Genomic DNA, 11,156 nt, shown 5'->3' on the forward strand with positions numbered 1-11,156 from the left:
TGTGCCTGCAGGTACAGCTCCCTGCAAGCTCATCTGAAGGACGGAGGTCTTGTCATGTGGCAGAAAAAAAATGGGACGCCACGGGTCCTCTGTGACTTGAATGATGAGCATAATAGCGCTAAGCTAAAGCAAACAAATCTACAGGCTTTAATTTATTTACATTTTAAATTAAAATTCTTTGGAACTACTCTGTTTGTAATTGATTGGCTGACAAGAGTTAAACATACGCCTTTTGGAAGGATGTTCTGGTCCGATGTAAGAGTAGATACTGTTGGTATCTTAAAAGTCCTATAAAAGTTTCTCATCATTTTTTGGTTTTTTGAAACTACAAAGTAACTTTACACTAAACTAGCCTGCTGAGTCATTCACAAGTCATTCAGTCCTCTGAGAAGTATTAAAAGTTTTTTTTCACACAAAAACTGTAATAGCAAATGTTCAAGAGCACGTTTGTATTCAAAACCAAGAAAGTTACTTTTGTCAAAACTTACAAGGCCAAAACAATAATTAAATAAAAGTAATTCACAACTTGAATTGCACACTTTGACTCTTGTGGATCCAAGTCCTCTGGTACAAAATGTAAACTCAACAAAACCCCAAAGACAAGCAGTCGTTCTTTCTCGGAGATGCAGTTTTTGTTCAATAATGGCTCAGTTAGTGTTACTTGTCTTTTGGGCCATGCCGACCAATCTTTCAGTGGTCATTGATGAGATGTTGTATCTTCCAGCTCTGACTACTACACTGCTTAACAACAAGTTTGTAATAGCCGTCATCAGCCTTCGCAATTTCCAGGCATCTCTTTGTTTCTCTGTTCTGTATAGGTCCATCCTAGGAATTAAACACAAGAACAGTAAAACATTTTTTCTCTAAAACAGACCAACCTCTTTTATGTAGATTTATATTTTGAAACTTTAATATTTACCTGTTTGAAATCCCACAGCATGTGGAATTTCTTCTGCTGGGCTGTTTTGCACTCGTAGAGTCCCGGGTAGACTCCAGTGCCGGGGTCCACCAGACAGCTGTTGCTGTTGTACTTGTGAGATTTGATTCTGCCGATGTAGAGTTGTCCATCGGTGCGATAATAACAGTGCTACGCCAAAGAACAATAATTATCCACAAAAAAATAAATAAAATCTAAAACATAAATAAACAACAGTGTGTGCATGCAGTGGATCTCTGAACAAACCTGAGAAGAGTGGTAGTGGCATCCATATACAGTGGGTATATTCCCAGGCATTGGGCCTTGGTCAATGCAGATATCTGGCGCCAGATCATTTATCAGCTGCCAACAGAAGCAGAAATAGAAAGTAATACTTTAAAGCATCCATTAGACATAGTGGCGCAACATACATAATGTATACATAATCATCTGGTGATATAACTTCTGAGGCTCCAGCCCAGAATGCACTTGAAGGCTACAGACCAAAACCAACCAGGGTTCCGTGCTGACGTTCACGGACATGGACAGATGATGAAATGGAAGATAAGGCTTTTTGGCCCTCATGTTGGAACACAAAACAAAATAATTTATTTTTTCTGACGTTCCTCTGATCTTTTCCTTTCGTGAATTATTGGATACGTTTTTTTCTCTTCAGCGCTTTAAAATGTATTCAAATGGAACAGGACGGGAAAAAAAATCCACTGCTGACGATGGGTCATAAGTAGACATTGCTTTGCTTTAAAAAGGGTTGGAAACCACCAGATTAGATAACAATCTTAAGCCAAATACAACGGACATGTTACTATTAGATGAACATTATATAATAGGACTTGGATGATTGAGAGTCTTCAAAGAGAATCAATAGAGAAAAAAAAATTCTGAAGAAGTGTAACACCTGCAGATTCCAAATATAGTCACATCTGAAATTGTTTCTACTCACCACTCCATAACCTAGCAGGTCCTGCAGAGGGTCCAGCTGGGGGTAAATATGATCAAGATACCACTTAAAGGGCTTGCATTTAAGCTTCTCTCTCAACTTTTTCCTCTCCGACACATCCCCAATATCTATCCCATGTTTCTGTTGGGGAAGAAAAACATGATAAAAATATGTTTTGAAGAGGAACAATGCCTATAGGATTACTCCTAAAAAAAATTTTATTAAGCCTAATTTGTATATTAAGTCGTAATTTATGTGATGAATTATGTGTCATCCATTACATCTATGGGAAGGTTCCAGGCAACGTTGACGTTGTGTTTATATTCATCCATCCACACCTCTGCCACCCTCAGTGCATTACGCTTCACCATTTCACTCAAGTCTGGAAGATAAGGCTTTTTGGCTCGTTCAATGTGGGCAATTTTAGAGCAAGGTATAACTTCTATACTTCCTCCACACAGCCACACCTGCCAAAACACAAAGGTCAAATATTTAATATGTAGTATTTTCAGGGCATTTAACACACACATATGCATTATACCAGGGGTCTTCAACATTTTTTAAGCCAAGGACCCCTTAACTGGAAGAGATACAGATCAGGGACCCCCTACTACTACATACACTGTGTTCCAAATTATTATGCAAATGATATTTTAAACTGATTTTCCTAAATAATCGATGCAAATGAGAGATAGATTATATATATATATATATATATATATAAAAAATCTGTAAAGTGTCCTGAGATAACTTCTGTAATGATTTGACACTATAAATAAAATGTAATTGTCTTCATAACTAACTTTAGCTGTACTATAAGAGAGGACACAATAAGCTAGCTAGCTCTGGTAGGGCCAAGGTTTAAGAGTCAAGGTTTGCTAGTGCCTTACAGTCATGCTAGCATTTCTGTGAGGCTCTATTTTTGAGCTAAATGCTAATGTCAGCTAACCAATGATAACAATACTAAAATGCTCATGTAAAGCGGGTATTGTTTACCATCTTAGATTATCCTGTTAGCATACCAACACTCACAAAATAATTTTGCAGGCATTTGGTCATTAAACAAGTAGCCTATTGTACAAACAAAACTTTTGACCATAGATGGAAAGTCAATTAGACACATTGTCTGGAGACCATGAACGTCTGTTTAAGAAGTCATGGCAACAATTAATTAGTAGAAGGGGAAAACTTCCCTCTCTAGTATTATGATGGTAGCATGCAGGGCTGAGCTGGCCATCTGGCATACCGGGCATTTTCCCGCTGGGCCGACGCACTTTTGGGCCGAATCGCTGATATAAATAGGCTTTTTTTTATTTTTTGGCCGGGCTGGCCCATAAAGAATTCACAGCAGCCCATTGGTTAATTTTCTTTATTGCCACTGGCCTGACCCACATTTACGAATCCCACTATGGCCACGCCTCCCGGCCTAAGACACGAGCTGTAATAGTTATGCTGGAAGTTTAGCATCCACCCTTAAAATGGACAAACCACCACTAAAGTGCAAGGGAGGTGCAGAGAAATTACAGGAGAAAAAGATTAAGAATCTACAGGCAGATTCCTCAAAAGTTTCTGACATGTTTGGGGCTGTAGTAGCTGCTTTAACATCAGCATTACCTGAAGTTGAGGAGGAGGAGGGGTGGCAGAAACAGTATCATGACAGGGAAGAAGCCACGAGCCTGTTGGGTAGCTGAGAAGTCTATGTGATCTATAAAATCAGTGTTCCTTGAAATGCTTAATTAGCTTCTCTTGTATTGGTGCTCTTTTCCAGGGCATATACTAGCTTTATCAGCTTTATTGTAGCTTTTGGGAAGGGTTATGGTTATTGTATTTAGCAGACACTTTTGTCCAAAGCGACAAAATATCAATCTTACAATAGTTAAAATTAAATTTAAAGTTGCTAAGCCAATATTAAGCAAAATATTAATAACAATAATGGCAATACAATATCAAATATCAATAATAAAAAAATAAAAATACCATAAATATACAAATCATAACTCTATGAATGAATTAATTATTTAAGTGTAAGATCAACAGATAAATCTTGACACCCCTCTTGAAGGATCCAAAACTATCACATGAACGCTGAACACTAGGCAACTCATATCATAGAATGCATATTTTAAGAGGACTGTCTGCAGGGAAAGTGTCTGACCAATCACGGTGGGTGTGGGCCGCCTGGGCTAAAAATGCCAGGGCCAATTTTTTGTCCCAGTCCAGCCCAGGTAGCATGGTTCAAATCAGGTAAAATCAGGTAACATTTGAACAACCATTCTACATCTACAACAAATGTGAGACAGTTCTTCAAGATGAAGTCTGCGTTTTGGACTTTAATTACAGTGTTTAAGTCACTTTAATACACCCTAAAAATCTCACCCGGATGCCGAGTTCCACATTTTCACCACCATATATTTTCATTCCACCATCAAGACTTCCGATCTCGCCAAAGAACTTGCGATCAGCTACAAGAATCCCCATTACGGAGGGGCTCCTGAAGACAGAATTACAATAGGAAAGACTTTGAAATGACAACACCAACCACACTTCAAACATTGTCAATGCATTTTAGATACGAGAGTAATTAGAGTTGTTAATGCGCACTTTCTCAGGGTCACACAGAAAAACCTTTCTCCCCCCTCCCCCTACATTTGTTTTCATTTGCTGAGATAATATCTTCTTTCACCAGGGCCAATATTTGAGAAATACTTATTTAAATAAATATACATATATTATATATATATATATATATATATATATATATATATATATATATATATATATATATATATATATATATATATATACACACACACACATATATATATATATACACACACACACACACATATATATATATATATATATATATATATATATATATATATATATATATATATATATATATATATATATATATATATATATATATATATATATATATATATATATATATATATATCTTAAAGCCATAAGAGAGATAATTTACAGTACATGCTGGTAAATACAAAAAACTGCATAAGTTTGCCTTCCAGAATAAGACGGTTGGAACAAAAAAGGAAAGAGGTCTGGTCACCTGAAGTAATGCCTCAATTTTGTTTAATAATGTTCTCAATTGCACCAGATTACGCATATAAACAGATACCAAAAGAACTATTAATTAAATGAGAGGAATGGAAGCTATCATCTGAAGAATAGTATACATACACATACATATACAATATCCATCTGTAGGTTTTCTTGTAGATGGAGGCTTTGTATGCTGTTCTACCTTTATACACTGATATGTACCTCCACTCACAGGTTTTCCTGAACGGAAAACTTTGCAGCTACAATATTCATTAGCTTATAAGACATGATTTATTGCAGAAAGACATTTGGTGTCAGTCTGTTGACACTGTAAACTGTAGTCTATACCCTTGACATTCCGTTTCCGGGATTGCTCCCTTGCCGACGGAAATTCCAATCATTTAGGCCCGATATCCATTGCCTTGGGCTTCCTTTGTGTTGGCATTTTAAACTCCGGTCGATTCCTGAGGACTATGGTTAACCTTTTCTCAGATCTCTGCCAGGTAAATTCAGACAGCTAGCTAGACTATCTATCCAATCTGAGTTTTCTGTTGCATGACTAAAACTACTTTTGAACGTACTCATGTTCCACCAAAACAAATTCCTTCTCGAGGCTATTTTGCAGCAGCACCACAGCTTTCTCCAGTGCTTAGCACTGCCTAAGACAATTGTGATTGGCGGAATGTCAAAATACAAATAAGAACTGTTTCTCCTGTTTTTAAAACAATGTCCCATGTTTCATATGAAAAAGGAACATGTGAGGGGTATTGATCTTACCATCTAACTCTCGGAAATGATCAAAATTCACTATCAACTACGAAATATTGAAGAGTTAAAGTTTTTTGTGTGCGTGATTTGGATGAACTGACAATATAAACTTACTTTCCAGGTTGTGAGTCGTCCTTTAAAGCGTACCACTCAGGTCTGAAGTATTCGTACATGCACCACAGAGCCCAGTCAAAGGCATCCGCCGCAGGTATATAGGGATTCAGTGTCAGGTCATCAAAATTGACTTTGTCAAACACTGGTGTCAATATCACAGTGCGGTCCTCTTTAATCCGAGCTAACAACGGTTCCGCCCTGAACACACAGCGACAGTTTTACTTAAGCTGTAGGTCTTGACAAATCAGAAAAGGATGACACGATGGTTTGACATGAGTGGTTTATCACCACTGCAGCACAGCAAGGTAAACTCAGATCACCAACCATTGTACATGGACTTCTACGTGAGCGTCTAAGATAGCCACCACGTCGCCCACAGCAGCCCTCCATCCCGACAGTCTTGCCTGGGTGAGGCCGAGCTGCTCAGAGTGCCTGACTTTCTTCATGAGGCCTGGCAACTCCTCGTCGATAGAGTTGACGTATTCATCCAGTTTCTCCATTAAATCCTCTGCAGAAAGTAAAGATAATCTGAGCTGTAGATTCAGTTTAGTTGGCCGTGTCAATCCATCATCCAACCAATATCTTATTGATGAACCACAACATACCCAATCTTAAAGGATTGTTTCACCCAAAATAGTAAAACTTCACTTGAATTTGTGGTGCTCACAACAATGAAATATAATTGACATTTTTGTGAAATATACGCTTATTAACTTAGTGCTGAGAGTCAGATCAGAAGATCACTCAAACACTTACTTAAAATTGAACCCGTTTATGGGACTTATTGAGAGTTTATTGGGTAGTTAACTTGGTTCCTTTGGAGGTGCTGATACAGAACCAGGCTAACCAAGTGTTTTCCGTCTTTGTGCTAAGCTAACTAACTATCTATAGATCTTTCCATCTAAGTTTTGTGACGGCCTCAGGGTTGGACCTAGCTTGTCCTTCCTTGTTACATCCAAATACATTTTTTTTACGTTGCCCTAACCCTCTTCCGTAATTGCAAGATAGGGCATGGCATTGCCAGAGGTCTACGCTCTCAGAGTTTCCAGTTGGCTGCGTTTTCCCCTTTACTCCAGGAAATTGATGGGTCGAGCTGAATGCCATCAGAAATACAACACACCTGAGAAGGCTGGGCTCAGGAGGCTATCAGACCTGCAAGAACCTCTTTCCCTGGCCTGCTGACTTATATTGTTATTTGTGTTTCACAGTTATTCTAACACTCCTCACCACTCCCTCTTTGCAGACATATACTGACTAGAGGACAGACGCATATTGTATTGTTTACTAAGGGATACTTTGCTGATTTCAATCCAGCTCTGTGTCATCTTTGTGTGTTTAGATGAACGTGGTTTGGCAGCTCGGAGCAGCCGAGGTCTGCTCAAATTTTGTAAAATACTTTTGAGCCAGGTTGTGACATTCTCAGTAAGGAAATAAATAAGCATACATCCCAAACTACTCCTGATCTCCTCTCAAGGTTAGTTCACATTTATTTCAGTTGCAAATTCAAGCAAGCGTTTCCTGTTTGGCTGGCGACAAGTCACTTTTTTCAAATTTCAGCACTGTCAATAGAAACTGTCAGATCTCTCAGATGCAAACATCTAAAGCTATTTGCATCACTAAATACAACTAAGGGGAGGGGAGACAATATATTGTATACTTTTTCAGAATTATTAACAGTCCAAATAGCACTTTGAGTAATCTACTATAGCCGGATGATGACTGGAGCCTGAAACAGGATTTTGTCAACCTACCGTTAGTGCTGTGGTCATCCACCAGTATGATTTCTTTCAGCAGCCGAGCTGGCGTCTTGTCTATGATGCTGCGGATGGCCCTTTTGATGATAGAAAGAGCTTCATCCAGGTAGATTAACACAACGCTCATGGAAGGCAAATCCTCGGGGTACTTTTTCTCAACGCACCTGTGAGGGGAGAAAAAAAAATAATTGTAGATTTTGTGTCTGAATAAAACCAATTCAACTTTTAGAACAAAATAAAGTTTGTTGTGTGCTAACCTCACATTTATTCAGCCTTAAAATTTTAAGTGTACCCACTTGCTTCATTCTCATTGGAAGTAGTAGAGTTTACTTTTTTTCCTGTCATTTATTTGTTCACATTAAGTTTTATGACAATATCGGTCGAAAAATAATGTCACAAATATAGATGCTAGATGTAAAGTTGAATTAAATGTCATTCAGATTATTTTTTAGAGCAAAAGGAATATAAATGTTGAACGGATTTGTGAAGGATTGTAAAGAAAGCACTTTTAAATCAAGTTAGGGGGGTTCCTTGTATAATTTACAGTATTAGTTTTCTGAGAATCATTTCCATATCCAAGCAAAGTTTATATAGTAACTGAAATATCCCTGATCAAATCAATAATGAATCAAATCAAATTGAAAAGCAAATTTGACTGGGACCTTTTGAATCGGAATCAAATCTATTCAGGATATTAGTGGCAATACCCAGCCCTAATCATAAAGGGGCTCATTGTGACTACACCTGTGTATGAACCCATGTTATTTATCAGTAGTTTAGGAGTTCCTACAGGAAGTTACAATCACCTGGTGGGCCTCGTATCTGGGATCTCTCTGTTGAGGGGCAGCCTGTCGCTGAGGAAGGCGTTGTAGCCGTATCTCTGGTACAACGTCTCAGCCTCCTTCTGCTCTTCCTCCGATAGTGCATCACCCCACTTGCTGAACAGAGCTGAGTTCGGGTATAGCTTCCTCACAACCTTCCTCTCCATCTTCACCTCTGCATTGTTGCGTTTCACCGGTTCCTTTTTTTCAAGTTTTTTCATCAGATTGACTGTTGACAAAAGAGAGTACCTGAGTATTTGTTTTACCCTTTTTTGTTCTGCTATGGGCATAGTGACAGTTAAGACACATGGCTGATAAAACAGGCGCCCCTCCCTAAAACATAAATACAGCATAAATCCTGTTTTTATTAACACACATGCACATGTCACGCACAATTTGTGTCAGATCTTTGCGGAACTTGATCCAAGACCTTCCAGATTGGGACTGGCACCTCCTTTGTCACTATCAAAATCTGTAAATAATTCAAGCCTAGTTTGTCATTTGCCCTGTGCAGAGCATCAAACCCTTTGTTTCCTGCATTCTTTTACATTTGTATGTACCAAAATCTGACTTTTCTGCATAAATTTATATAAGCATGATTTTTGGCCCAGTCTTTTTTTTTTTTTTTTTTTTTTTTTTTTTTTTTTTTAGGTAAAAGGACAAAGGACAACAAGTCAAATCACCTGCAAGCTTTGAGCTCTCTGCTTGGCGATAGGCAATTATACATAAATTTTTGTAAGAACTGATTTGCAGTTCATTCTTTGGTTGAAAAGTAGCCTAAAAGTTTCTTAGTTGATCAAAAGAAATTAAATGAGCATCTTATTTATAATCAGTTGGTTGTTTGATAATCAATTTTCAAGCAAAAAAAAACCCAAATAATTCTCAGTTTCCAATGTGATTATTTTATGCTTTTACTTTATCATATACCCTATGATAATGGACTAAATAGCTTTCAATTTGGAACGGTTGGTCGTATGAAACAAGAAAAATAAAAATGTCACCCTGGCCTTGTCTCTCTTACATTTAATTTGAAAAACAAATAATCAAAACTTGATAACGAAAATCAATTTTAGTTGCAAGCCTATTTAATATACCCATTATTTTAATAATGGATTTTTTACGTGAAGCAGGCTATATTCAACTTAAATAGCTACACAAAAAAACTAATAATAAAAAAAACATTTAGTGCCGATTTATTCTAGACATCTACGTCTTTTAACTTGCAAATCCCCAAATCAGTGCTTAAGTATCTTAAAATCAAGTTTATTTTGTTGAAGCTTAATTTTGATACTAAAAAAAAAAAAAAAAAAAAAAAAAAGGACAGAACTAGCTGTCGGCCTGAGACTCACACAGCCTGCTGATGTCCATTTCTATCTTGTCCATCCTTGTGAGCATTCCCTGATCCCTGATGGAGTCGTTGTGGTGGGCCCTCTGGAGTTTCTTCGAACGGTTATAAACCTCCCTCTTTATGGAGCCCAGGTATAGCAGCGCTGCAGCCAGGGCAAAAGCCAGAAATGATCCTTTAATCCAGCCAGACCTCATCCTGGTGCTTCTGCTCATGGCATGTGTTTTTTTGTGCCTTACATTAAAAGGAAAAGGAAATATTCCCCTGCTTTAAATTTGTGGTGCTCACTCTTTTCTCCACTCCACTCCACACCCCCCAACAACAACAACAACAACAACAGCAACAACAACAACCCTACCCTTAAGTCCACATTAGGTGGAAGTGTGGATTTCAGCCCTCACTCTGATGCCCTGTTTGCATTACACCAGGTGTATATCATTAGCTGTAGTTACCTGGAAAGTTACAAAACAAGCAGTACTCTGCCAGGATCAGGATTCAGGACATACAAATCAGGTACATAATTACTGTTGCTATAATAACAACATTGTTCAGCATGTCCACTTATAGCCTGTCTGAAAAGTATGTTTTGTTTAGGTGTTGTTTAGATCTGAGAACCAAATGCCTTTGTCTCAATAAAGAAAAATCTCATAGGATTCATCTTCTAATCCATATCATGTTCCCCTTGTATCCTATTAGCTCCCAGCTACAAGATGTCAGGAAGCATATGCAAAATAAAAACTATTGAATATTTGTTTAATAAGTTTTGTTTTTGATGAACCGGTAAACCGTGTTTTAGCATAGCAATACCTGTACCATTATTGACAGTTAATTCAAAGCACATTATGCAAGAATAAGACCCCTACCAACTTTACCAAATTTAGTTATTGATGATTTTACTTTATTTGACAATGTAATAATAAATATATTGGTGATGCTTTGAAATCTAAATTGTTTTTGATTATAACAGAGTATTGTGTGTACAGGTTCCAAACATGGTCATTGTCCATAGAAAAAACACATTTTATATTCATTAAATGGCCCATTTCCCCAAAAGTCAAAGAGACTCACTTTAAAATAATCTATAAAATATATCTGGTTGCTGACTTTCTTAGAAGAAGATTAAAATTTGATGTAGACCCTTGTGTTTTTTGTGAGATGGCTGATGAGACTCTGGAACACATGTTTTTTTTTTGCCTCATGTCTAACAGCTTGTCTGAGATACATAATTGGCTGTCACTTAAGATTGATAATATCTCTACTCTCACCTTGCCACACATCCCTTTTATATGGATAATATAGATTCATCAGTATCAAATTTAGTCAATATGATTATTCTTATGGGTAAATATCATATTCATTGCAGTGGAGATGTTCTAAGCCTTCCTTTGTTTGGTTTATAAATGACTCTAAATAG

The 11,156-nt window shown here is 37.4% G+C and overlaps 1 protein-coding gene across 2 annotated transcripts; it reads right to left on the reverse strand.

The window, feature by feature from the left end:
- Positions 1-434: 434 nt before the first annotated feature.
- On the reverse strand, positions 435-10,171 carry LOC114554514 (probable polypeptide N-acetylgalactosaminyltransferase 8). Of its 2 annotated transcripts, XM_028576410.1 has the most exons (12): positions 10,101-10,171; positions 9,747-9,976; positions 8,383-8,626; positions 7,574-7,740; positions 6,147-6,330; positions 5,823-6,020; positions 4,251-4,365; positions 2,156-2,341; positions 1,878-2,015; positions 1,184-1,279; positions 920-1,087; positions 435-825 (listed from the first exon to the last, which is right to left on the reverse strand). In XM_028576410.1, exons 2-12 carry the CDS (start codon positions 9,955-9,957, stop codon positions 691-693), a joined length of 1,842 nt encoding a protein of 613 aa, XP_028432211.1. In that variant the 5' UTR covers positions 9,958-9,976; positions 10,101-10,171; the 3' UTR covers positions 435-690. The 2 variants fall into 2 exon arrangements, with proteins under 2 accessions (XP_028432211.1, XP_028432220.1); XM_028576419.1 differs by lacking the exon at positions 5,823-6,020 and having other exon boundaries at positions 9,747-10,156.
- Between the last annotated feature and the right edge of the window lie 985 nt (positions 10,172-11,156).

This window comes from Perca flavescens, chromosome 1 (assembly GCF_004354835.1).
Source record: "Perca flavescens isolate YP-PL-M2 chromosome 1, PFLA_1.0, whole genome shotgun sequence".
Taxonomy (NCBI): Eukaryota; Metazoa; Chordata; class Actinopteri; order Perciformes; family Percidae; genus Perca; species Perca flavescens.

Coding starts and splice junctions, on each gene's coding strand:
- LOC114554514 (XM_028576410.1), bottom strand. CDS start 9,957: ATGAGCAGAAGCACCAGGATGAGGTCTGGCTGGATTAAAGGATCATTT. Junction 6,331..7,573: donor GGATGACCACAGCACTAACG/GTAGGTTGACAA, acceptor TACTTTCTGCAG/AGGATTTAATGGAGAAACTG. Junction 1,280..1,877: donor ACCTGCTAGGTTATGGAGTG/GTGAGTAGAAAC, acceptor TTCTGTTGGCAG/CTGATAAATGATCTGGCGCC.